Here is a 27,978-nt window from a genome sequence, read left to right as displayed (position 1 = left end):
GCATACATACATATTAGGTGAAGAGTTTCGACTAGTGTGACAGAGTACGAAGGACAAGTAGTACATCCTACCAAGATGTTTCACATTTATATTTTGTATGATACAAATCACAATTGTTTGCATTCTACAGAGATTGCCACATGCTTCTCTAACTATTGCAATGACCATCACCATTGTATACAGTACATGCCGCAGTTGCTTTATTAGGGACCTATATGTTCAACAGCCTAATCATGGACAATGTTGGACAGTGCACACCGCTCCAAGGCACTAGACTTGCCATATCTATGCGCTTGCAGACTTGGGCTCAATGTCACACTTTGATGGAAGCTCACTAATTCCATCGAGGACGTCCTCGAATCGAGGCAACCGACCTTTCTGAAAACACCCCACAAACCAGCGTTACCTCCCATTCCCAAAATGATTAAATCCCTGATATTTAGTGATTCAGAGGTAGGGATTGAATGCACTAGGAACAAAAACGTTAGCGGCATCAGCAATAAGGAGCTAAGTACTGGAACTTGAGCATACGAGTTCAGGAAAAAATATCGGATAAGAATGGAACAAGCTTGCCCACCTTCAGCTTCGACCAAATGACATGGCCATCGCAGATTATTTCGAATGACCCCTTCCTGTCACAGGTGAGGCTCTGCGTGTCAGTATATAGAGTACATCCTACATTGCAGTCTCCAACAAAACCGATATCCTAGCGACGAAGTAGACTATACCATGATTTCGTTGAAAAAATAGATCCAAGACGATAGACTTTAAAAATTAATACCGCCACTACAACTATTCTGAGCGTCAGACGTCCAGACACTTCAAACGAGTCTAATTTTTACAAATCAAACGACAATCAATACGCACAAATGAACGGGATTGTGGTGTGTTTGTGTGCATAAGGTGGTGCAATGAAAGTGCTTACCGCGCTTCCATGTTGTTTGGACTCACAAGGACTGCCAACTCTGGGTGTGCCGCCTCTGCATGCATTACGAATCCCGGACAACTCATTACACATGACTACCAAAAGAAAGGTTTTACAAACGCAATTTGGAAAAGCACAGGCGGGCCCATGAAACAACAAGAAACTATTCAACTACAGTTGGCTGTTGCAAATCTATTGTAGGAAATAATAATCTAGCATAGATAACAGATTCCAATAAGAGATTTTATGATAAAAATCCAATAACCAACGGAATTATATTAACAAGCTTGAAAGGTCGCTATCAAGGATATGAACATACCAACTTTGTCAGCGATTTCAATGAAGTAGTCCGTGTATTCGCTATCTTCGCAGTATTCCACAATAATCTGCAATCAACAATAGGCTTCAATAAAAAGTAAAAAATATTGAAATGAAAGTAAAGGTAGCCACTCAATGCAATACTTAAGAACGGCCACCCTGCTAGTATTCCTCACACTAAGCTACAGAAGGGATCAATATCAATATTGGGTGGCTCCGAAAGACACTAGACTTCCTTTGCTCAAATTTGGCAGTTTCTGTCAACATCTTCTAGATTTTTAAGGGGCCGAAGATAATCTGTGCAGGAATTATCTAGCAGGTGCACATATACTCATGAAAACTAACGAGGCCCAAAATTGAAGTCGAAATTAAAGAAATTTCTTTCTGAGAAAATTCAACTTAGCACCTCAAGTCCCAGTATCCCTTCTGGAATTAAGGTTTTGATCAAGAGTAAACGAAGACTCACTTCAAAAAAATTGCAATTCCTCCTAAGCATCCCAACGCTCACAAATTCTCAGAAACAAAATACTTCATACCTTCACATCAATTCAAGTTTCTATCTAATGACACAGCACGTGGAATTCCTCCAAACATTCATCCAATTGATCACCTCAAAGTCCACAGAAGGCAACTCCCCACATTTCATCCACAATCCTACAACCATGAATCTATATACTCCTCAAGTATGCGAGAAGAGAGTCCCAACATACCTCCCGAGGAGGAGGATTCCCCAAATTAGCACAGCACGACATGTGGTGAGCTTGAATCATCTTCCGCCAGTGGAACCCAGGCTCAAACGTGGAATTGGTCGACGACCTCCGAACCTGTCCGACTCCCTGTACAACCCCCCGCTCAACGGTGGCCACTCTCGGCGCTCCTAACGCAGCAGTGCAAATAACCCTAGCAACGTTTTTCGCGAATCCTGAGCGCCGCATTACACCCACCACCAGCGCCATCCCTACCCAAACGCAACTACCAGCTCCAATTGCGACAAGATTCCTCCCTTCTCAACCGATTACTCTCACAATTGAAACTACTTCAAGACACAAGCCTGAACAAGCAGAGCTTCGGAGCAATATGGCTAGTTAGTGGCCAACTGAGTGGTACCGATAAACACACAGCACCCAACCCCAAATCTGATGGCACCCAACACCAGAGCCGCCCCAAAAGCAAGCAGAACGCAAGGTTGGGAATGCACATGAATCTGGACGGGGAAGAATCGGCGCTGCGGCTAATTCCCCACCGTTGTTCCTTTTTTCGTCGCAACGCGAATTCGTGTCCAGGAAAGCGCAAAATACAAAGCCGTGGCCGAGATTGTTCTTCCGAACGGGGCCATAGGTCACAATGTCCTTCGACCGTGGGACGGTAATACCATGTTCTAGGTTTTCTGTGTGCGAGACCGTGGCTCGATTTCGCTCTATCACCGCGATACGCGGGTTTGGAAAACCGCACCCGTTTCTGGGACGGTCATTGGGTGCTCTGTGATTGTGGAACTTCCATGTCTTGGTTGGATATTTTGCTTTGAGAAAGAGGGTCATTTGTTGGTTCTGATTTTTAGTTTGATGCAGAATTAATTAATGAAGGTGATGATACCTGAATATATATATATATATTTATATTTGTAAGGGGTCACACCCTTATGATTCTTGCAGGACACAATCTAATATCTAAACTAATAGACATATTAATTGTATGTATATTGTATATGCCTTTTACTTCCACTAGTTGGGTATTCGGTTTTAAATTTACTCTATGGTTTCTTCTTAAGGTATTTTCATTTACTACTTTTATAAATAAATAATATTTCTTTTTATTTAAACTTGTTGTTTGTTTAATTATTGATATTTGATTTGTTAAAAAGTTATGTGATTAGTCTCCTACTCCAATGAAAGAATCAATTTTATACTCTCATCTAAACCTAAGCCATGGAAGCTTGAGCATTTGCATAAAATAGTTAAAGTATTATAATCTTCTAGACTAAGGTTTTGCATAAAAGCATGGTGTTTTTATTGTACTAAACTCTCACTTACAATAATAGCTACCATGTTATTAGTTGAGATATATATAATTTAAATTTGGTTGGATTGAACTATTTTACAGATGTAATGATGTTAGATATCTATATGTTTATTTTAGAAGTGAAACTTTGGATTTTGGCTTAAGGCAATGGCACTTTAGTTGTCAATATAAATGGGGGTAGGAACTCTATGATAAAATTATATATCTTTTAGTAGTCATTGTAGCCATACAACTTCTACACATGTCTTTGATAATGCTATATGTTTAAATTCAATGATAGAAAGAGCCACCAAGGTTTATTTCTTACTTACTTAAAAAAATTATACCTCCAATAAGAAAAAAACAATAGTTTAATGTAAAATGGGGGATATTTAGATCATTGGCCTAATCAACATCAAAGTACATATATTATATAGAACCTTTTAAATATTATTTATAAACAATACTTTTATTGAATATGCCTTTTACATAATGCAAGACTCATTTTATAGCTTATTGATAGATTAATCTAAAATTGAATGGATATTGTGGGAGACTATTTACACTATAGAATAAGTCTTGATTAGCCATGACATTGGAATGAATCAAACTTCCAATGCATTGTAAATAAGCAATCTGCTATATTTTCTCTTTTTGTTCTTTTTTAGTTAAAAAATTATTTTTAAATACCTTTATATATGCTTCTAAAGCTATATTTATTATTTTAAAATTTTTCATATCATATTTATTAAAAAAAATTGAAGTACTTAGTTTGATTTATGACAAGGGTATTTTGTACATAATTTATGTATATTTTAAGTCAATTAAATAATAAATTTGGCCTTTATCACTCATGTCAAATATTTGACTTAAAATATTTCATAAGTAATATATATATATATATATATATATATTACTTATAAAGATACAATCATTTATATAAATGGAAATGATAATAAAATAATCTTGTTGTTGCTTTATGTAAATATTAGAATGTACGTTAGTTGAGTAAAAACCATATTGTAATAGATACTAGTCCAAACATTAGTACCAAGTATGTGATGATTTTTTAAAACTATACAATGATTTGTACTAGTTTACAAACCATATTAGGAGAATGGGATAATTCTTTTATAGTTTATATATAAATATCTTTATAAAATTGACCACTTAGAATAGCATTTTTAATGTCCAATTGGTAGAATTTAAGATTAAATTAAGTAGCCACTACTAGAAAGACTTTCATAGAATTTAGTTTTAAAACATATAAAAAAAATATCAAATTAATAAAGTCTTTCTATTTGATTGTAATCTTTAACAATTAGATAAGCCTAATACTTATGAATAGAGCCATCTATATTATATTTATTTTAAAATTCTATTTTGATGTTATTATTTTGCAACTAAGAGGTAGAGATTTCAATACCAAAGTCTTGTTTTGTAGAAGTGATTTTATTTTATCATCAATTACAAGCTACCAATCTTTAGCTTGAAGACTTAACAAAGTTTGCTTAAGAGTAAGAAACTCAATAATTGCATTGACCACTAAAGCTTGCTGCTTTGCTTTCATATTTTGACTTAATTAACTTACAACATTTTATAGATTCTAATAACCTTTTTTTAGAATTAATTGTTTTTTTGGGCCTTAATTTAGTTTAAAAAGGCAAGCATAAAACAAAGCAAGAAAACCATAGAAGAAGTCATAAATTATTTTATTTTTTATTTATAAATAATTTAAGAAATACATTTTTAAAATTATTTTAATTTCCATTTAAATTTATGTTTGAAGATTAAAAGATATAATTAAAAGTAGCTTCACCTATATCTAATATAGAAAGGATGGATTCACTATTAATTGGTACATTATCTTTATACCATGGAAGTTCAAGAGATGATGAACTTTGTGATTTTTCCTCAAACTTCATATCTCAGAAAATAATAAATTTATAATTTTTTGTACTCATTAGTATATATACTTTTTATTCCCTATTATATCCAAGAAAAATAAATTTGATGGTGTGATGATCCAATTTCTTGCAATGAAAAATTTATATTTAAATTAAGCCATAAGGTATGCATCCAAAAATTCTTAAATGAATTTATGTTGGCCTTCTAGTCCAAACTTCACAAGGAATATAACCATTGACTGCTTTTGTAGGACTTCTATTCTATTAGCAATTTGTAGTAAGAAGAGCCACTCTCTCAAAACATTTATATAAGCTACTATTGATTAATAGAAAAATTAGTTTATTAACTAAAGTGCAATTTTTTTGTTCACTTATTCCATTTTATTGGGATAAATCAAAATTTCTAAACTGGTGATTGATTCTATAAGTGTAACAAAATAATACAAAAAATTTAGATTTATATTCTTTGTCGTTGTAGAAAGGTAGTATAATTATTTGATTTGAATTGGGATTTTCTACCAATTGTTTATATATTTTGAGTTTTGTAAATGTTTTGGATTAAATAACAATATATCTTAATTTTTCATCAATAAAAGTTGAAAAATATAATTATTTTAATAGATAGGTGGATTTATTAGTCCACATGAATCATTATGTATCAATTCCAACAATTTAATAGTTTAGAAATTGGCTTATTTGGGAAATAGATCATGATGTTGTTTTCTATTTAAACATGGATGACAAGACACATGGTTTATTAGTATATTTTTCATCCATGTTTAAATTTTACCTTTATGATATATATATATATATATATATATATATTTTGTTTTTTTTAATATTTATTGAAGCATGCACTGCATCTTTATCAGAAAGTTGATGCTCCCAGGTACTGCTAATTGTTGAATTAATAATCAAATTTTGTGTATGTAATTAGTCATGTTATCTATTTGTTTTGTTTTCAATGAGTGAAATTGAGTTTTAAGATGCATCCTTGTTACAGCATCATCAATTTCAGTAACTGAAGCAGATATGGGCATGGACTTTATCCCATGGACAAATGGCCATAGTTGTTTTTCTTTTAAAAATAAAGTTAATTTGTGCTTCCACACGTTAAAATAAGTGCCATCAAATTATCCAACATCCCAAATATCAGAAATTTTTGAATGTGTCATTTATTGGATTTATTCAGAATTTTTGAAGCATCATGGAATGTTCGGAATCATTCGAATCATGTGCTGAAAACTATGTTTTTTTTTTTTTTTTTTTTTTTTTTTTTTTAAGTTTTAAAAAATATATATCCGCTCTGGCACCATTTTAGATTGATACAGCATTAATTAATGAAAGTAATCACATCATTGTTAATCTCACACAGCACAACCTAGTATCTAAACTAAATAGACATATTATGCATATTTATATTATATACAAAATGTACTGTGTATATGTCTTTAATCTGAATGTATGCTGTAATGCAAATTATTGCTGGAGTAATTTCGGGTTTCAGTGTGGGTAATGATATATATATATATATATATATATATATCCCACTACAAGACAATAAATGAAAAAGTTACAAACGTGATAAAAACTTCCACAAAATTTAAAATAATTGGTTTTTACAAGGTGTTTGTTAAATATAGAATTAAAAAAAAAGCTATTGATCTAAAATTTTGGAAAAAAAATCAATGAAGTCTTTTATTAAAATTCTTGTGTATGTCGAATCTGAATTGTATATGGCATAATACGGTGCTTTGAAAGTATTATATGCTAGGCTCACTATGATGTGAGTCAAACATTGTTTAATAATAATAATAATAATAGTACAGGTCCTTGGATTTGTTTTCAAGATTATCTATATACTTGTATGTAAATCTTAGCTTTTATACTTGTAAGAAGTTTAATGTCTTCAAATATTTTGAGGGATACTAAATTTATTGAATATAATATACACATGTATTTAAACTTTACTCAAGCCTACAATGGTGACTATCAAAATCAATAAAATTTAGAACAATGTTAAAGAAAAATTGAACTTGTGTGAGGCTTTTAACAAATCATCAAGGGGCAACAGTCAAAACTTACAGTCATCAAAACAAAATATAGTAAAAAATTGTAATAATTCTTTTAAAATCCCACCAATTAAAATAATAATAATAATAATAATCCCCCACCATTCCTTGAAATCCTATACAGTGTGAATCAACAAGCACTGCAATAAAATCCTCATATATATATATATATATATATATACACACACACACACACAAATAACAACATTGGATCAAGGGAAAGTAAAACACAACATAGCTTACAGTACAGTATCAATTCAGCGTACAGGACCTGTGATCCAAGCTCATTCAAGCTACAGAACAAAGTCAGACATCCACAACAGGATTTCCTCCTCTTTCATGGTGAGAGCAGAGAATCAACAATGGTGTCAGGATGAGAGCCTGTTGGACTCTCTGATCTCGTCCCGTGCTATTAGGGTCTCTTAGTTAGTATGTAGTCTTCCTTCTCTGTCTCTCCTCTGTGTGCTGTTAACCCCCACATTGAGACTGTGATTAGTTTAACATGGTTGCAGAGCAGGGATCTTAGGACACTAGCCACCCTCCGAAGGGAGATACCCTCAAGGGTGATCACAGACACACGTAGAAGATTTAGATCTAGATTCACAAGAGTGAAACACTGTGGATGATTACAGAGAGATTGATCCATTTAATACATCCAACAACTGTAACTACAGATTCTAAAAATGTTGTGACGAGTAGCGTTAGTCCCAGACCTAATACAAGTAGGGAGTATTCAATCCTTGAATCATATCACCTTGAAGGAGCCAACAACTGTGCAATTTGGGTGTGTTGGATGAAGCACATGATGCAAAGGGGCAGCCTATTTGTGTATTGTACCACCCTGCTGTCTACAACATTGTTGAAAAGCAAACAAATACAAAGAGAAAGTGCTATGACAGCAATTAACAACAAGGCATAAAACATGGCTCTTAGGCTCTTTACAAACCCTATCATTGTTGAACACAATTGAAGAATTGTTATGAGGCCAATAATGGATGTGGAATTGTCATGCTGATTGATAGGTTTTTTGAAATGATGAAGTCCAATAATGTGACAATAGACACATATTTAACTGAAATGCTAGATTTTCTTGAAGAGCTAGATGCGGAGCTTTTGGAAGCAATTGTTGTGTATTACATAATTTTTCACTTGCCAAATTAATATGACATATGCAAGCATATGACCTTAGATAGTGATAATCTATCAAATTATGAGGAATTGAAACTCAAACTTATTGACTTAGAAATTTCTTTAAGATTAAATTGACCAACTTTCATTAACAAAGCCTTCTTGACTCAAAACAACATAAGCAACTTTGAAGAAATGGACCAACAAAATCATCAATATAGACAAAATTATCAATTGGTAGCATACAAACAAAGATCCAAATATACACTCCAACAATGTAAGATGCCGTACACCAATTAATATCAAATTTATAAGCAATGCCTATAACTCAAGCATCAACAACAATATCAAGGACAATATTAGTCTAATTTATATCACCAAATACACAAGTAAAAAAGAATGTCAATATATTAGCTACAATTAAAATCTAATGGTCTAGAAAAGCCTCAATAAATTATTTTATGCAATTTTTGTATAGAACAAAGTCATTTGGAGTGAAAATGTAATATCAAAGCTCACATTGATTGGGCCAAAGATTGAAAATACTAAATTATTTAAAAGAAGAAATATAAGAATCTCAAAAGCCAACCAAATTAAATTTAATTAGATTTTTTAATATCATATATAAAAATCAATAAAGATTATATCAAACCAAGGAAATGTCTATCATGTAGTTGATAAAAGCTTCAACAAAATATATGCATGTTTCATTGAAGTAGCAATCAATTCAATTGAGCCAAAATTAAGCAAGGTATCTTATTACCTTGACTTAAGTACCTCTAATTACATTACAAGCAACATATAAGTATTCTTGCATCTCAATTTGTTTCAAAGACATAATGCCAAATTTATAAATAGAGTAAGTCATAAGATTACTATTATTAATAATATATCTATGTAATTGAAAATAAAAGAATAAAATAAGTAAAAGATATTCTATCTTTGTCCAAATTATAAAAAACATAATTTTGTAAGAAACATGGCTGATAAAAATCTTAGTCTTGAATATCTAATCAAAGAATGCTACATAAAATTTTACTACATTAATGAACTTGTTGCATATATAACATAAGACAAACATAATAATTTGTATTACTTGAATATTTTCTTACACATGAATGATTGAAATTTCATAGACATGACAATTGAAGTCTTAACCTACACCATCAAATTAAATTCCATAGCCGACCTTTAGCATGTTTAATTGGCTAATTCAATCTATAGGAGCTATATTTTATGCTCTATTATAATTCAATCATAGGATTGCCTAACTATTATATATCCAATTTTCTTTACAAAACATGCCTGATAAAAAAAACAAACAAAAAAAAGATATCAAAATCTTCCAATTATATCTCAAAATCTATTTTGGAACTTATTTTTTTAGATGTATGTAGACTCTTTTAGAAGATAGTATTATTGTGTTACTTTTATAAACTTAATTTATAGAACATAAGAACTAGGTATTATCTAAATTCAAATTGTTCAAAGCCAAAGTAGAAACCTTAACATATAAAAGAATAAAAATATTAAGAACTAACAATGGAAACATATATATATATATATATATATATATATATAATGAATTTCAAAACTTTATTTCACAAGTATGTAATTGACGTAAATTTTTACAAATTTATAAATTACATTCAAATGACTTCATTAAAAGAAGAAACTATTTTGTATAAGACATTGTTTAATGCCTTTTAATTGGTAAAAATCTAATATAGAAGTTATGAAAAGAGGCAATGATAGTGACAACTATTATACTTATATTTTGTTCTATAAGGTAATATTTAATAAAATTATATATAATCTATTTTTTAATAAAAATCCAAATATCTTTATATTTTGTATTTTTGGTATTTTTGTGTATATACACACAATAGATAAAAATTAATCAAAATTAACAATTTGGATAATATTATCCATATTATTCAATCACAATTTTTAAAGGAAGAAATATGAATGTTATTTGCTATATCAAAAATACATTATTATTTCAAAAAACATACAAAATCTATGAACCAATTAATCTTGCATTTGACACCTTATAATAATAGCCACCATACAAAGCAATCTCTTCCTTTCAAAACCAATAAATCCATTCCTTGCACAATTCTATTCTTCACATCCTTTGTATCTTCTCATACATTTTAGTCTACCACCTTTAATAAACCAAATAACAAAATTAATCATCTACTTCTATAAGCACTTGCAAACAAAACCAATTATAATCATTTTGCTACATCAATTGGTACTCTTCTTGCATCAATTCTCTAACCGCTACTACTTTTTTCAAATACTACTCTACTTCTTATTACAAGCATCTTTTCTTGCCAATTTCAATAATGAAATATGACTAGACTATGTCAAAAATCCAAGATCCTTCTAATCCATAGCAACATAAGGCCTCATCACAAAATAGGACAAAACAAACTAGAACAAAACTAAATGGAATTAAATAGAGTATGACTTGAAAAACAAAACTGAGCAAACAAAAACAAAACAAAACAGATTTGAACAAAAATATGTAGAACCAAATTTTAGTAAGAGGAAGGGTTTGAAGCCATACTTGACCAAATGCCCCAAAAAGCCCAAGCAGTCCTATTTATACCTTATCCTACCACCTTAGATTTTTTAGAATGTTCCTAGGTGATAGGCTTGACCTTGATAACTGCCTTAATTTATTTTTTTTAAGAAGATTCTATGATAGGCCCTACTTAGATAACCACCTTAAGCTTTTTCTAAAAAGTTCCATGATAGATTCTACTTAAATAATTGTCCTAAATTCTTTCTAGAATATTCCATGATGGATCCTATATGGTCCACTAACCTAACCCCAATTCTAAAAACTTCTATGGTTCAATCTATCTATATAATTATCTTATCTATCCCTATTACAAATGATCTAAGAAGCATCTTTCTTACTTAGACAACTTTATAGCATCAGTTAAAATCTTTGTAGAATTCATGGAAGGTGGCAAAAATCTTATTTTTTTAAGATGTTAAATTTGTATAATAGTACTAAGCTATGTATAAAGAATATGTTCTCTTTAGGAAAAAAAATCATTAATTTTAGTAGATTTATTCTCCAAAAAAAAGACTATGACACCTAAGTTAATCTTCAAATTCAAATGAACCTATGATACTTCTTTAATATGATACAAGATCTGCTTAATTGCTCAAATTTTCCAAAAAAAAAGTGGAATCAATTACCAAGTCACTTTTGCATCTATTGTGTAATAAGAGATAATTTATATGGTGGCAAGAATTTCTACCTACAATAATTGGCCTATATATAAAATTGATGTTTAAACTATCTTTTTTAATAATAAGTTCTTTAAAAAAATATATTTATTTCAATCAAAATATTTTGTTATTTTTAATAAATAATCTAAAGTTTATAAATTGTACCATAGCCTTTATGAGCTAAAGTTAAGCCATCATGTTTGATATTCTTGCATTGATTGCTATCTTTTAAGCCAATGCAAGACAAAATATATTAAGGATTCAAACCTTTACTTCAAATACAACCACCACAAAACTTTCATTCTACTTCTCTATGTAGACAACCTCAAACTTACAAGCAGTGGTATAGCTCTCATTAAAAACCTCAAACATCTTCTCTAAAAAAAATTATATAATTAATATTTAAAAAATCTAAAAAAAATCTATAAATATAATACATTCAAACAAAAATAAGCTTTATATTACACCAATCCAAATATAAAAAATCCATTTTGTAGTAGTTTGACATAGAAGAAGTTCATCTTACATACATACCTTTGAATAGAGGTATTTAATAGTCCCAAAGTATCAACACAATGCCATGTGATCTTTACTTGTATAGAACTCTTCTAAAACAATTCTATTGGCTCACAAAAATTTGGTTTGTTATTTCTTTTGTTGTGGAGCTTTATAAATGATATACCAACTACTTTTAATAATTTTATTTAAAAGTGATCCATAGTATACTTTGATGCATATTTTGTCATTTAGAGTTGAGCAACTTCTTTGAAGTTGAAAATAAAACTCATCTTATTGACTGCTTTAATAGAAACTATAATCAAGATTCAAACAATGGCATCTTAATATCAATGTTCATATTTCTATTTGCCAAAATCTCAATTTTATTATACTCAAAGAAGTAATCATCCATCTTGTAGTCTTCATGCAAAGTCTAATATAGAGCCTTAGTTTAATGTATATACAAAGTTCTTTGGATATAATAATTATTACAAGAATTAACACAAAATATCTCTATTCCAACCATTCTCAACTATAACAACTAAAGCTATGACAACCAATGGTTAATATAGGCATACTTTATAAGACAAAAAATGATTCTAATAAAATCAAAATAATTTATATTTTCACAAATGATCAACTTGGAGATGTTCTTAATTTTTTTTTTAAAATAAATCTAATTTAAAATAAATAGAAATTGTCTAAACCTTCAAATTTTTATAAATCTTTGTTATATCTTTTTATATCTTCTTACAAACTCACGTACCTCTACTATACTTTAAAAAATTTTATGGATTGCAATCCTATATCCAATAACCATTTGAAAAAAATCTTTTCAACTAATATACATCCCATAGCAAAACTTGACTTGTGTTGCATAATATCAATTTCATAACCATTCTTCTATGCTTGGAACTTTCTTCACCTTCTACTTCAAGCCTTTTAAACCATCTTAAGATAATTCAACATATCTGCTACTTTATTCTTCAACAAACTTACTTAAGGACATGACTACCTATTGGCACCAATAGAGAAAATCTAAGATAGATGCTTTAGGCTCGTATCACATTGGCCAAAGTAGCCTTGGAATGGTCCCAAGCAACAAGGATAGTTGACATAAGCCAAGCTTAATACCACCTACCTATTCTAAATTGGCTTCCTAAATATCTCACTTAAAATTCTTTTCTTTCTAAGAAATCCTTCCTTCCTCCCTTTTTTCCTTCTCTCATTAAATATGTCTCTCCTTGTATTATAAAAAGAGAGAAAATACACAACATTTATATAAATTTTGTGAGTATTGAATTGATTTATATTCTTGTTGAATAAGAATTTTTTGTACTCTCTTCTTGCAAGTTTTTTTGTTGTGTAAGAAGTTTTTACATTCTCCTCTCACATATCTCATTTTTGAATTTTTTATAGCACAATTTTGTGAGTATAGAATTAATTTTTTTTTGTTGTATAGTTTTTATTTTATTTTATTTTTCTTTTTTTGGAATTGAAGCTTGGAGGATAAGATTAGTAATTGTACATGCAACTTTCATAAAAAAATAAAGATAATAATGCTAGTATTGTGATGGCATTAAGTTAGTTTGAAAGCAATCTACATACCAAATCACCACCACAATAGGACCTTGTAAGTAGTTCTTGTAGAGGAAAGGCTAAGAACATTGAAAAAGCTAGAATACTCATAGACAAACAAATGCATCTTGATTATCTTATAAATGATCTAATTTGGGATTTTTTTTATTTTTCTGCTATTTTTATATCAAAAGATTATTATTTCTTACTATTTTTTAAAAAAATTGGAAGCATGATCTATACTTCGTCAAAAAATAAGATACTTGTAGATTAGTAAGATGGTTATTTTGCCAAAAGATTATAACTGCATTTAGAATGCTTGCATTTGGTATTTGCGTACATGCCATAGATGATTATTATTGAACTAGTGAATCCATTGTAATGGAGTGTATGAAGAAATTTTACATAGTTGTCCAAGCAGTGTTTAGAGAAGATTTTGTAAGATAACCAATTATTCCAATTTTGAGCAATAGTTATTAATTAATGTAGCCTGCACATTTCTTCGTTTGTTTAGATCTTTGGATTGTATGTATTATAAATAAAAAAAATTGCCATGAGGCATAGCAAAGAGATTTTAGTAATAAAAAGAGCAAGCAATCTATTATTTTAAAGACCATAGTTGATTAAAGCCTATATATGTGGCACATTTGTTTTGCACTTCCTAGCTCAAATAAAAATCTAAATATGTTTAACCATTTTTCTTTTATATACAACATATTAATTAATAATATTTTTGAGTTTACTTTTGAAGTAAATGAGTAAGAGTGTAATTGATATTATTTGTTGATTGACAATATTTATTCTTCAAAGAGCTGTTTTGTTGAAAGCATTCACCAATTTAATGAAAGAAAATAAAACCATTTTACAAAAAAATAATAAGCATGCTATAAAAATGTGGAATGATCCTTTGAAATGTTGTAAGCTTGTTTCAACATTTTCTACAATTTTTGTTGCCAATAGAGTCTAGATACCATTATTAACATTATATTTGCATGTTATATCTTTTATAACATGATTTTAGAGGATAAATATAATGTGCTAAGGCTTTAAAATATTTTTGTGATGTTAGTTGATGAAAATATGCTATTACATACAAGCTTTTCTTTTAAAGAGCTCATGATTTATACAATTGAGATAGAAAATGATGACATCCATTATGTTTTGAGGAGTGATTTCATGAAATACTTGTGGATTTTAAAAGGTACAAAGACATATGCCTATACTTTATTATCAATAATAATATCTATGGAGGCTTAATACTATATTTATACTTTTTGTATATCCATTTTGATCAACTATTTTTTAATTATAAAAAGCTTGTAGAACTTATTGAGTTTGAAAACTCCATTGATTTCGACCAAATTTATCTTTAGTTTTTAGTTGTTACAAGTGAATATACACTACACCTTCCTAATTTACTTCTCTATCCATATGTCCATATTGCCCATAAATTACTAACATTTTCCATTTTTTTTCATTTGCCGCAATTAGATTTTTGGTAAAGTACCACTCTTCTTACTCCTTTAGTGCAATTGCATTTATACATGTTCTTTCATATCTTAATTCTCCTTCAATTGAGTGCCTCCTAGCTTAATCTATAGCAAGCCACATTTTCTTTTCTTCTTTCTTGACTTATCTCAATTGAAATTTTTCAATTTTTTTGATGATCTCAACTAAAAATATACCTTAGCCTTGAGATTTTTTAAGGTGGCTTTGTCCATAGAAATGAAGAAGAATAAGCTTTAGTCACCTAGATCCATTTCTTTTAATATTTATGCTTCCACCATTTAATGTATGGTTTATATTTGTACTTACAATGCTCTTTCTTTTTGCCTTAATTGCAAGTAGTCATCTTTGATTACCTTCGTATCTCCTAGCCAATCTTTAAATATCCTATCCACTTCTAAAATCCTTGTAGTTCTCTACTGCAAGCCTACTATGCTTTCTTAGCTTATATTTATTCTAATTTTGTCAATGTAGTCATTCTTTGATGCAAATTTTATACGTTTTTTTTTTTTTTTTTTTTTTTTTTTGGAGCTAGAAGCTTTATTTGCAACCACCATGAGTCCATCTGAAATATTCCTTCAGCAAAATCTAATAATGTTTGTATCCAAAATTTGTCTTTTTGTCACTCTTTTATATACACAACTCTTGCACATGCCTTAAGGTATTGATTACACTTGTGCCACTCCTACACAACTTTTGCACTTGCACATGGACATTAATCTACTTATTTATGTCATATTTTATGTTACTTTATTTTATCTTAAAAAAATATTGAGGCCTTGCATCCACAAACCTATGTTTGTTATAGTGATTTAGAATATCCTCGTAGAAAATTCCAACTCTCTATTAGTTGCTAATAGTCCTATCTTGGAATACATACAACACATTCTAATACAACAATTCTTCCTCTTTGTAGCAATACACCTTATCCTTTATCTCGAGACATAGTTAATTTCCAACTTCTATAACTTTTAAACCTACTTTCTTTCTTTTCATGATGAAATTGCCAACTTTTTTTAAAGATCTAATCAAAATGTATACAAAAAAATGAAGATTTAGTCAAAACTTTGCCTTCTATGCTTCTATTGTAAAAACTTCTTACTCAACAAAGAAACATATAAGAGATGAGCAAAAAAACTTCCAATATAATAAAAAAAAACCAACCAACTTTATTCTCACAAAATTGTGCTATAAAAGAAAGTGAGAAGACACATACAAGGAGAGAGTGCAAAAACTTCCTACACAATAAACCAGCATATAAGAGGAGAAAGCAAAAACTTTCTACACAATAAAAAAAAAAACATGCAAGAGGAGAGTATAAAAACTTCCTATTCAACAAGAAAACAAACCAATTCAACACTTATAGAAATTGTGAGAGTGTTTTATGAATGTTGTATAAGTTGTTATGAGTATTGTGTGGGTTTTATCTTTTTATCGTACAAGAAGGACATATTTAATAGGGAGGCTTCTTGGAAGGAGATAGAGCTAAGAGTAGAGTCTCAAAAGAACTAGTTTGAAGGGAGCAGGTAGCATCAGGTTTAACTCACGCTAATCACATGGTAGGGTGGTTGGTAGAAGTTAGGCTTGATTTGACCTGCTTGCCCTATAATAGCTCCTCCAAGACCCCATTTGAAGTCTCAACTATAACAAGAGGAAGTAATTCTCATTGCAAGCTACTAGAAAAATGCTCTATTCTATTGAGGTCGACATTGTCGGGCCATTGAATGAACCATAGTGGGGCTTGTTTTGAAGCTAAGGCAACAGACACAACCATTGGTGCCCTAACTTGACCTTTGGCTTGACATCATCTGCAACCTCCAATGCTAACATAAACAAATGAATCTCAAGATATCTTGCCATCCAAGCCACTTCACGCTGAAGAATCTTCAACAATGTCCACGAGCACATCCACATTGCCCTACGAGGCACATCCCCTTTCAAGCATTGACCTTGCTCCATTCTCTATACCAACAGTGAAAGAGAAGCTGCTTAGATCACATGGGGGTGTTGGACTCTCTGATCTAGTTCCCTTGTGGTTAGTTAGGTTATCATCCCCTAGTATTAGGGTCTCTTAGTCAGTATTTAGTCTTCCTTCTTCGTCTCTCCTTAGTGTGCTATCAGCCCCCACAGTGAGACTGCGATTAGTTTAACATGTGATTAGTTTAACAGAAACCACAGAAGAACCCACAGACAGTAGGGCAGTTGGGAAGTCTTAGCAGCAGGACAAGAGCTCTAACCCTCACGACTCTTGTGCAAATCTGACCACACAAGAAGACTCTCTCCTGCACTGCTTTGTTGAGCAGATTCGCAGATTATGGCATCGTGCATTCCGATTCCAACAATTCCTTGTGTTTCGCATAAGCAAATAATTTCAAGATGCGTTGGACGAGGTGAGTACTTCCAGTGTGCCGTTGAGCGTGTGATTTTGTTGGAGGTGATCTGAACCTGATCAAAAATGTCTTAAGTATGCATCGATTAGGTGAGAGCAATGGTCCGTGGATGAGTCAAGTTGTTTGCTAGCTCTGGTCCGTTGGGCTTCCTGTGTACTTGCTGCAGGACTGAGAAGTCAGCGATAGCTGCAAGAAGTATCAGAGGGTGCCTTGCATCGTCCCAAGAGATGCCTCCGAAACCCCCCCTTGTGGTCACACTATCTAAGGCTCTCATTAAAATGGCTGTCAGAAGTCATGAGTTGACACACAAATGCGCACTGCGCGGGTGCACAGACACTGCTCTGTCGACACTTCGAAAGCTGTGCCGATGAGGAGAATTACAGCGACAAGGTCAGAGAGATGTAACCATGGCTGGATTCACTAGCGTGAGCGCGACTGGTTGTTCTGTGTAGTGGCTGTTCTCTTGTCAACTGCTGCCCTTCGTGGTTCACCTGAATGGCTTTACTGAAATTTCGACGCTGTATTTAAGCAGAATGGGTCCATCTTCCTGTTATGAAAAGGTTCGACACAATTATTTCCTCGATAGGGGAGGGTACCGCAACCTGGAGCTGAGCGAAGCAGCGAAGGAATGGAGAGAAGATGTAAGCATCTGCACTGGAAGGCGTTTTTGGTGACCACGCCAGCCTTATTGTGGTTCGCGATGCTTCTGGTCGCAATGCGTTTGTCCTCAGCAGAACCGTTGCGAGTGGGATACTACGACCTAAGCTGTCCTAGCGCGGAGAGGATTATCAGGCAGGCCATGGAGCGAGGGATGCAGCAGGACCAGGGAATAGCAGCTGGTGTACTCCGGCTTCACTTCCACGACTGCTTCGTAGAAGTAATCACGTGATCATCGTCTAGAAAAAGTTGCTATTGTTATTTCAAGTTTTGGACTACGTTAAGCAGCTTGTGGGACATGATAATGGTTTTGTGTAGGGATGTGATGGATCAGTACTCCTTGACAACCCAAACTCGGAAAAAACATCCCCGCCCAATTTCAGTCTGCGAGGATTTGAGGTCGTAGACGCAGCCAAGGCAGACTTGGAGGCGCTGTGTCCTGGAGTCGTCTCATGCGCTGATATTCTAGCCTTCGGCGCTCGCGATGCCGTCGAATTGGTAAGTCTGAAGAAAACTCGTGCGTATTTTACATCAAATTTTGTCTTCAATCAGCCCTTTCGTCCGGGTGTAGAAAGCAGCTAACGCTGTAGAGTCTATGGATAATCTCCAAGATGGGAGGGTTAGGATGGCGAGTTCGCGCAGGCAGGTATGACGGCAGAGTTTCCAGCGCCGCTCGAGCACTTGCAGAGATTCCGGACCCACGCTACACAGTGGAAGAGATTACGGCATTGTTTGCTCGCAAGGGCTTGTCGAAGAGCGACATGATCGTACTCTCCGGTAACTTTACGCAATCCATCTGAACTCCTCTCCAGTTTCAATCATACCCCTAGTCATTCCAAATTCATAACTCTATGGCTAACCAGGAGCACACACCATCGGCCGCGCACACTGCGCTTCGGTGACGCCAAGGCTATACCCCGTGCAAGACCCGCAGATGAGCCAAGCAATGGCGGCATTTCTTAGAACCGCCTGCCCACCTCAAGGCGGCAGTGCGGCAACATTCAGCTTGGATTCCACCACACCCTACCGCTTCGACAACATGTACTACACCAATCTGATCGCAAACCGGGGGCTGCTGCACTCCGACCAGGCGCTCATCAACGACATGTCCACGCGCGGGGAAACCATCTTCAATTCCTTCGCGGCCGGCCCCTGGGCATTCCAATTCTCCCGGGTCATGATCGAAATGGGCAACATTCAGGTCAAATCGGGGCCTGACGGCGAGATCCGCCGCCACTGCAGATTCATAAACTGATTCATTCTCACACTGATTCAAGTTGCCCCTCCCCCCGGGTTGATCCAAGCACCAGCAAACATACCGAACGATTGACATGTTTGCTGGAGCTTGGAAAGTGCATTCTGTTACTGGTGTAGATTTGAGATGTGAGTGGAGTTGTAAGCGTGACAGAAACAATTTTCTTCGATCTCAGTGGGTATTGTTCTCTACCAATTTCTGACTATTAGTTGCGTTGTGTGAGTGATTCACTAGGATACCTTCTTGAAAGAGAGTTATGGTTGTTGAAGTAGCCTCTGCCTGCAATAAATCATGCTTTTAATGGGCCTCAGAATTAGTAATAATGGAAACATTAGGTTATGGATCCACGAAGATGAAGTGGGTCTGATTCAATGAGATTTTAAGAGTGTCTCTCGAACTTATATCTTGAATATTGGTTAAAATGATGTTATGTTGTGATTGGAAATAGGTTGGGGTTGATTAAAATGATGTTAAGCTGTGATTGAGAATAAGTCGGGGGCTGATTAAAATAATGTTAAGATGTGAGTAATAAATAAAATTCATTGTAGTTGAAATGTATATGTGTAAAATATCAATATAGGTGGCAGTTGTCGATTGGTTGGGGTGGAATGATATAGCATAATTAGATGCTATACTTCTTGGTTTTGTAAAAATTTGGATTCTTGGTTTTGTTACCCACCGTTGGTTGGAATTTTGTTGGTCTACGTGTCAAAAATGGGTCAAAGAGAATCTTTAGCTAAAATATTTACATAAATTCCATTTCTAAGCCATTTCTAAGCCATTTCTAAGCCAAATTGTGTAAAAACACTTAGAATCCTCTTCATTTCTATTTCCCCACATGAATATATTTTATTTTATTTTAACACTTATTGCAAATATGTTGAAATGCTTTAGTTGTTGGAAATGGATTGTCTACCTTATTATAATTTGTTTTTGAGACATAGTACAATCACTATTTTTGTGCTAATATTTGTTTGTAAAGGATTTCATATCCAGGATTTGAATCACAAATCTCTCTTATTATATAATTTTTACATTATGGACAAAAATTAATATTGTAGTTTATAATAAAAGGAACTGAATGTAGTCTATGACTAAGCAAATTTCAAGCATTTATTGTTATTACAAAAAATAAAAGAATATATATATATATATATATTATTATTATGAATACAATGAATTTTAAGTCGAAGGATATAAATTGTATGAATGTATGGGTGTTAAAATTAGATTTTGATCTTTTAAAATCTGATTCTTATAAAGTATAACAACTCAAAAAATAAAATAAAATAAAATAGTCTTAAAACTTTAAGCTTTGATTTTTGATTTTTTGTTTTTTTCTTCACTTTTTTACACTTTTTATGTAATCAAAATTTCCAAATTATCTGAAGTTTCTAAATCTTTCAGCTTTAATTTTTGAAAAAAGTAAAACCTTTCATATATAAATTAGACTCTTAAAATATGAAATATATTTAGAAATTTAATGTTAAAAATTTAAATTAAAAATTTGTATTTATTTTCATACAATAGTTTATCATTCTAAATCTTAGAATAAATTGTATTATTTTTTCTATGATAAATTTATTTTTAGATGTGTTTAAATAAACATATTTGCTATCATATGTATCTTTAATGGCTTAATATAATAACTATTTAAAACTTTAAGAAGTGACAAGTTTTTTTAATATGATAAATATTAAATATTTTATATCACTAGATATGTCACAATTAAAAATAAATAAAAAGAAAGAATAAAAAATATATAGTTTTATAATATTATATTTATATATATGAATTTATTATAATATTTTTAATATTGATGTTTTTAGAGAAAAATTATATATATATATAGGTATATATATATGTATATATATATAGGTATATATATATGTATATATATATAGGTATATATATATGTATATATATATATGTATATATATATATATGTATATATTAATATCTCTTAATATTTTATAATATATTTTAAAATATAATAATAATATATATTAATAATCTCTTAATATTTTATAATATATTTTAATATTTTAAAATAATTTATACCAATAATATCAAAAATATCTAATTTCAGATTTAAAAGTTTGTTATATATATATATAACTTTTTAAATATCTGTTAAAATTTTAAATATATATATATATATATATATATATATATAGTTTTAATCTATTTTTATGATTATATTTTCTATATAAAAATATAAAGTTAATGAATCTTTAATTTTTTATCTAAAAATACTATATCATGGCTTATAATAACGTTATTAAAAACAAAAAATAAAGCTATCTTGTGTATTTTTGAAGACTTGTAAAACTCTATATAATTTATATTGATAATTAAATTGTTTTATATAATTTTAAATAAAATACTAAAAATAAAATAGTAAGATTTATATATATATATATATATATATATATATATATATATATATATATATATACATATACATATAAATTCAAATAGACCTACATTATTTTAAAATATATACTTTTATTTAAATATATATATATATATATATATATATATTTGTGTGTGTAAAAGTAGTGATTAAAAATAATTCATGTGTATGTGCAAAAAAATATACTTGATTGTTTTCATTATTACTACTTTTATAATCTTATGTATTTGTAATCTCTTTTTTCTTCATATGTCTAAATAAATGAAGCAATTGAAAAATCATATAGCAAAATTAAAATTTATTTCTATAATATAAAACATTTGCATTAATTTTTTATTATAATATTTGATTTTTTTGCTTGACCTACAAGTTTTGAAATACCAATAATCTTTTACTAATATTCATTTGGTTTTAAAAAGCCTGCTATTATTAAAATTACATGTATTGTGATTTTCATCTACTACTATTAAAATTTTCAGATATGCCTGATTATTGGCACATATTACTTACATTACACTTAAAAAACATTAAGATGACTTTAATCATACATAAAAACATCATTTCATTAATTTAGGAGATTCTTAAATAGATCCAAGTTTTTATTGAATCAACCTACCTATGATAAAGAATATAGTAATCATGATGAATGTAATTGGTTTTCATTGGTTTTAGATCTAATAGTAGAAAAATGAATTTGGATGTCATTTATTTTTTTCATAATTGTTGGAATAGATGGATCAATTTAATAAAAGCTAAGGTCTATTTAGTATTTTCTTTAATTTAATGCCATAATTTGTTAAAAACTTGGTATACCAACTTTGTATACATTAATGCACATAAGTTTTAATGTCAAAATTAGAAAATATTACAAATCTCAATTAAGTTAAAAAAACATAAAAAAATAAAATCATATATATCTCTGAAATATGTCAAAATATCAAGAATATCCATGTATTCTTGATAATAGCAAATCTACCTCTCATTTTTGTAGTAATATAAAATCTATTCTTCAATCTTATAAGATATCACAACTATTTTTTTGAAAGTGTAATTAGAACCCAACCTTTATATCCCAAAATATTGATAAGCTCTCTTTGACACTTTTTTAAGTACAAAAAAGACCTAACCTCTATATTGCAAAAAAATTGATGTGGTTGTCTTGGCATATTGTATAGATGCTTGTTGTAAAATTGCTTTAAAAAAAAGTTTGATGGTTCTTATTAAGGGGATAGTTATGTTTCTATGCTCTCTTAGTCTTTTAGTTGAATTAGGTGCAGCCTCATAAAGGTTAACAATTGAAACAATTGGTGGCACCATACTTATAAGTAGGATTAATTCTTGAAGGAGCTTACCCAAAGAAAATGTGACTTATCATTTGGATTTTATATTCTAAAAGAAGTCTCTATGGATCAAAAAACTTTGTAACAAGGGAGCAAAAGCATCAACTTGCTATATTGCAGCTATAGTAGGTGTGGAGTTGAGAATGGCTAAATATTTGAAGGAAATAGAGCTGTTTTATCTTCATAATGTGTCTACATCAAATTTATATTTGATTTCCTTCTGCATTAACTTGCATAAAATTAGATTGAAGCATGACATTGTCCAAGAAGGCTTTGAGTAGCAATAAACTTTGGACAATAGTATTATCTATTTGTTCATTTACAATCCTCACAAGTGCAAAGACATCTATATTATAAAAGATTTTGAAGTATACAAGCAACTATTGCTACTACATTGATGGATACTTTTTATCAAGGTATTTTTTTTTATAGGCTACTTAGATACTTATATAGAAGATATGATGATTGCAAAATATAAAATAAGAAATTTAAATGCTTCAACAAGGTCTATTTGCTTTGATTATATATCAATCTACGTAGTTGAAATTCTTAACAATGATAGCCTTCCAGGGATTCAAATTGCTTCATACCTCTTTGAGGCCATGGTTAAAAATTCAATCCAAAAAGGAAGGCACATAGGTGTGTATATTGGCTTCAATGTTGGAATTGTGGTTTTTATCTTGATAATTCTTTGCTAGTTAATCTTCTTTATTAAATAGTATTACAAAGAAATTGCCATTAATTATGAATTTATGAGTCAAAAAAATAATATGTTGCAATTCAATGGCATAATTCCAATGTGGTTAAATGGATCAATATCAGATCCACTAATCAAAATTTCTCACATGATTGTCTTTTAGGTGAATGTAGCTATAGGAATGTATACAAAGCCACGTTCAAAGCTAATCACATTGTGATTGTGAAACAATTCAAGAACTACATGCTCAATGGAAATTTTTGATTTTTGAACAAAATAAAGGTACTAATCAAATTGAAGCATATGAGTCTTATCAATCTCTAAGGCTATTGTATTGCAAGCAACAAAGGTCGGGCTCCAATTGCACTTAAAAAAGTGTGCAGATGATCCTCTAATTTCTCCATGGCAAGCAAGTTAGGCCCCAATTGCTCTTAAAAAAGAATAGTTGTGATACCTTATCATGTTAAAGGGTAGATTTGATATTCTTACAAAAGTGGGATAGATTTGCTATTATCAAGAATATATGGATATTCTTATAAAAAATACATGGGTATTCTTGATATTTCAACATATTTCAAGGGTATACGTGATATTTTTTCAAAAACGTACAAAATTGTCATCTTAAAACTCAAACTAATCGGTGTCCCAATTTACAATTATACCCTATTTTGCTGAGCTGGACACTACCAACGTGGCACATCACCACCACCAATGAACGAGTCCCCAACTTGGAATATCGGTAAACAGTGGGAAGCAGGCTCCGAACCGAGTGGTTCGTGCAAGGCCAGGCAGAGGACGTGGTAGGTTCGTAGGGAGTCATGAGCCGTGAACCCGTTCCCATGCACCGGGCACGTGCTCCACTTTCTCCGCCGCCCCTCAAATTCACACCTCGATCCAGCCACTCACAAGCCCATTCCATATCCCAAGAAAGACCTCGAGATCTGGATTGGGTCCCAATACCTCGTGGACAACTGGCCCGCCAGGCCCCGTCCGACCCGACCAGGGACGAGAGCGTGCGACCGCTGGACGGCATCAGGCAGGGCTATTCAAACAGAGGGGGTTCAACAAGCAAGTAAGGCTTTCAAGTTCGGCGTCGAGGAGTAGCCAGTTGTTGCCGCTCTTTATTTCTCCTGTTGGCGGGGTGCGCGGGGGATAGATAGCTTGATTCTGTGCCGAGCTGAGCTGGTTTTGTTGCCTGCTTACCAGATCCGTCAAAAGCTTGTTGTCGTCCCGGCGGGGTTTCTGCCGCTATGGGGCTCACGTTCACTAAGCTGTTCTCCAAGTTGTTTTCGAAACGGGAAATGCGTATTCTGATGGTGGGTCTCGACGCAGCTGGTAAGACCACGATTTTGTACAAGCTGAAGCTGGGTGAGATCGTCACCACCATCCCGACCATCGGTATGTTTTCTTTATTTTTATTTTTTTATTTTATGTTTGTTTGTTTGTTTGTTTGTTTGTGTGGTGTTTCTTCTGGCGGAGTTTCGGGAGCTGAGTAGGTTTTTGAAGTGAAGGGTTGGTGTTGGGTCTTCGTGAGGGAACATGATTCGGCGTGAATCGCAGAGCCGCATCATCGGGTGGTGTGGTTGAAATGATTTGAAGAGTTGATCCCGATTTGAGTCGTTGTGAGAGCTGTTGTTTGTGCCTTATTAGGGGTTTCTTGATGTTGTGGTTTATGGTCTTCTCGACGCTGCTGTGGTCGTTTTTGGTTGATTCTTTGTCTTGTTAATCGAGTTTAGATTCAGAGTGTGGCCAGCTGTGCGGGAAGCCAGTGCGGTGGTCAACAGATCTGATCTTATGTGTTGCACCTTTTAGGCGATCTTAGCCTTTCTCCCATTTGCCCTTTCGACATGGGATGAGCTTCGGCGTTCTTGTAGTTTGCTTGGACATAGGTAGTGGTTATTTGCTGGTCTTATTTGATTGAAATAGATGGATCCCGCCTTCGACGTGTTCCACAGCATAATTCAATTGTGCACTTTTCATCCTGTGGCGATTTAGGTGTTTGATTCAAGTTGAACGCCTTTTTCCAAATTTTCTTTTTTGAGATGAATTACTCGTGCCAACAGTCTCTTGAGATGGGCTTGATGAGAACAACGTTGTGTGCATGTGTGATACGCAGGGTTTAATGTGGAGACTGTAGAATACAAGAACATCAGTTTTACCGTTTGGGACGTCGGAGGTCAGGACAAGGTACGTGCACATGGTAGTTTTTTTTCTGGTATAAGCACCGATCGATTCAGGATAGTGTCATCCAAGTCGAGAAGATTGTTGAATTTGTATTCTGACCTGCGGAGGCTTGGCCCGCTTGTTTGGTTGTGTGACAGATCCGACCATTGTGGAGACACTACTTCCAGAATACTCAGGGGTTGATTTTTGTGGTGGACAGTAATGATAGAGATCGTGTTGTAGAAGCACGGGACGAGCTGCATCGCATGTTGAATGAGGTATTTTCTTTAAATCACGGCCTTGAACTTTTCGAATGACAGCTTCTATAATAAGTTGCTTTAGCTCATGAAAAGTAATCGTGAGGATTCCGCAGTGATTGGTTTTTCTTTGGTTTGCAGGACGAGCTGCGTGATGCGGTACTGCTGGTGTTTGCCAACAAGCAAGATCTCCCAGATGCCATGAACGCTGCTGAGATAACTGATAAGCTTGGGCTCCACTCACTGCGCCAGCGCCATTGGTAAGTGTCTGTCTAAGGCATTTGCAAATTTTCCATTGCAACATTGCTTATATTGTTTTGGAGTTTATTTGTGGAGCGGACACGAGCATGACTAGCATTAAGCCGGTGTTTGATCAGGTATATCCAGAGCACATGCGCAACTTCCGGAGAGGGTTTGTACGAGGGATTGGATTGGCTTTCAAGCAACATAACTAACAAGGTCCTGCCTTCACACTGAGTAGCCCTGGACCTCATTTAAAGTCGTAGGACTAGCTGAATGCACTGAGATGATTGTAGAGCCTTGGACTTCGTTATCGTTGGTTTTCTGCATTTAGCTGACCTTGACTTGGATTGTTTTTGCAGTCTTGATCGGTTGAACGTGTGTATACGGCAATATATGGAGCTTTGTGGACCTCAATGACACTCCATTTACTTGAGGTTTAGAGGGTGTGGCGCGCCCGCATTGTAGACTTGGTTAGGTGTTGTAGGTTAGGACTTACTATTTTTGAATGACGCTGTCCCTAGTGCTTAGGTGAGCGCAGTGCCTGAGGCATGTGTAAGCTAAAATGCTATTTAGGTCCTTGATGGATCTATCTACCTTTCATTTATGTGTTCGGATGCATGAGAATGACCGACCTGGATACATGTTTTTAGTTTGAGAATGTGTCATTAATTGTGTTTTGGGATTGTATGCGTGGATCCTGTTGCATTGTGGTGCCCTGGTCATGCGTTGATGTTTTCAGGTTATGTTTGAGTCTTGTGATGCATTGACACTGTTGCCTCGGAAATTTTTTTGTGGCATGCAAATGACATTACTCAGCCTTTTTGAGTCAGGGCCACTTCATATCAAGCTAGTTTGTTTACGAAGGGGAAATCCAGTTACTGGTGGAGATCTTGGGGGCTGTAGCGAGGAGTTTTTTTTTTGTTTTTTGAAACAAATGAAGAGATACTTCATTGCCTTGTGTACCCGTAGAGTACAACCAACCTAGCCGCATGCGGCCTGGGTGGAACGGACTGACTCGATTGACCTTACTATTCATAATACTGACGGTAACCCAACTGTAGTGAGGGTCTTCACACTAAGATTCTAAGTTAGTCATCCTTTTGCGATTTGAAGCGATGTTTCATTTACAAATTTGAATGTGGAACAGAGAGCTGACAAGTTACAAAGGTGAACTAACGTCTCGCCAACTAGTCTTGTGTAGTTGCTTGTTATCATCAAGCTTGAAGTTTGCACTGGGCCTTTAATAAGCTTGACTTTGTCACCTCGTGTGAAGTGTTGTTAGACTTTGTGCCAGGTCTGCTTGGCCATGTGCTGTATTCAAGTGACTCTGCATGTCTGATGGTGCGTTAGCCAATAAATTATGCCAGAGCTTGAGGTA

The 27,978-nt window shown here is 32.8% G+C and overlaps 3 protein-coding genes across 4 annotated transcripts; 2 read left to right on the top strand and 1 right to left on the bottom strand.

Moving 5' to 3' along the window:
• Positions 1-49: 49 nt before the first annotated feature.
• On the bottom strand, positions 50-2,278 carry LOC112281918 (uncharacterized). The gene is made up of 5 exons (XM_024518950.3): positions 1,954-2,278; positions 1,245-1,311; positions 926-980; positions 578-632; positions 50-378 (listed from the first exon to the last, which is right to left on the bottom strand). The coding sequence occupies exons 1-5, from the start codon at positions 2,197-2,199 to the stop codon at positions 286-288; spliced, it is 516 nt and encodes a 171-aa protein (XP_024374718.1). The 5' UTR covers positions 2,200-2,278; the 3' UTR covers positions 50-285.
• A 14,908-nt stretch (positions 2,279-17,186) lies between these two features.
• Positions 17,187-19,894, top strand: LOC112281067 (peroxidase 5). Of its 2 annotated transcripts, XM_073533279.2 has the most exons (6): positions 17,499-17,572; positions 17,862-17,962; positions 18,105-18,449; positions 18,548-18,727; positions 18,841-19,006; positions 19,093-19,894. In XM_073533279.2, exons 3-6 carry the CDS (start codon positions 18,201-18,203, stop codon positions 19,482-19,484), a joined length of 987 nt encoding a protein of 328 aa, XP_073389380.1. In that variant the 5' UTR covers positions 17,499-17,572; positions 17,862-17,962; positions 18,105-18,200; the 3' UTR covers positions 19,485-19,894. The 2 variants fall into 2 exon arrangements, with proteins under 2 accessions (XP_024373003.1, XP_073389380.1); XM_024517235.3 differs by having other exon boundaries at positions 17,187-17,962.
• A 5,130-nt stretch (positions 19,895-25,024) lies between these two features.
• On the top strand, positions 25,025-27,200 carry LOC112281701 (ADP-ribosylation factor 2). The gene is made up of 6 exons (XM_024518520.3): positions 25,025-25,335; positions 26,054-26,124; positions 26,259-26,378; positions 26,499-26,617; positions 26,735-26,816; positions 26,960-27,200. The coding sequence occupies exons 1-6, from the start codon at positions 25,188-25,190 to the stop codon at positions 26,963-26,965; spliced, it is 546 nt and encodes a 181-aa protein (XP_024374288.1). The 5' UTR covers positions 25,025-25,187; the 3' UTR covers positions 26,966-27,200.
• The last annotated feature ends 778 nt before the right edge of the window (positions 27,201-27,978 follow it).

This window comes from Physcomitrium patens, chromosome 4, assembly GCF_059467195.1.
Source record: "Physcomitrium patens ecotype Gransden chromosome 4, ASM5946719v1, whole genome shotgun sequence".
Lineage (NCBI taxonomy): Eukaryota > Viridiplantae > Streptophyta > Bryopsida > Funariales > Funariaceae > Physcomitrium > Physcomitrium patens.
Note: the sequence above shows the minus strand (reverse complement) of the source record. Positions and strands in the feature narration are given on the sequence as shown.

Coding starts and splice junctions, on each gene's coding strand:
- LOC112281701 (XM_024518520.3), top strand. CDS start 25,188: ATGGGGCTCACGTTCACTAAGCTGTTCTCCAAGTTGTTTTCGAAACGG. Junction 26,125..26,258: donor ACGTCGGAGGTCAGGACAAG/GTACGTGCACAT, acceptor GTTGTGTGACAG/ATCCGACCATTGTGGAGACA. Junction 26,618..26,734: donor TCACTGCGCCAGCGCCATTG/GTAAGTGTCTGT, acceptor GTGTTTGATCAG/GTATATCCAGAGCACATGCG.
- LOC112281918 (XM_024518950.3), bottom strand. CDS start 2,199: ATGGCGCTGGTGGTGGGTGTAATGCGGCGCTCAGGATTCGCGAAAAAC. Junction 1,312..1,953: donor GGAATCCTCCTCCTCGGGAG/GTATGTTGGGAC, acceptor TGTTGATTGCAG/ATTATTGTGGAATACTGCGA. Junction 633..925: donor CCAAACAACATGGAAGCGCG/GTAAGCACTTTC, acceptor CACCTGTGACAG/GAAGGGGTCATTCGAAATAA.
- LOC112281067 (XM_024517235.3), top strand. CDS start 18,201: ATGGAGAGAAGATGTAAGCATCTGCACTGGAAGGCGTTTTTGGTGACC. Junction 18,728..18,840: donor CTCGCGATGCCGTCGAATTG/GTAAGTCTGAAG, acceptor ATAATCTCCAAG/ATGGGAGGGTTAGGATGGCG. Junction 19,007..19,092: donor CGACATGATCGTACTCTCCG/GTAACTTTACGC, acceptor ATGGCTAACCAG/GAGCACACACCATCGGCCGC.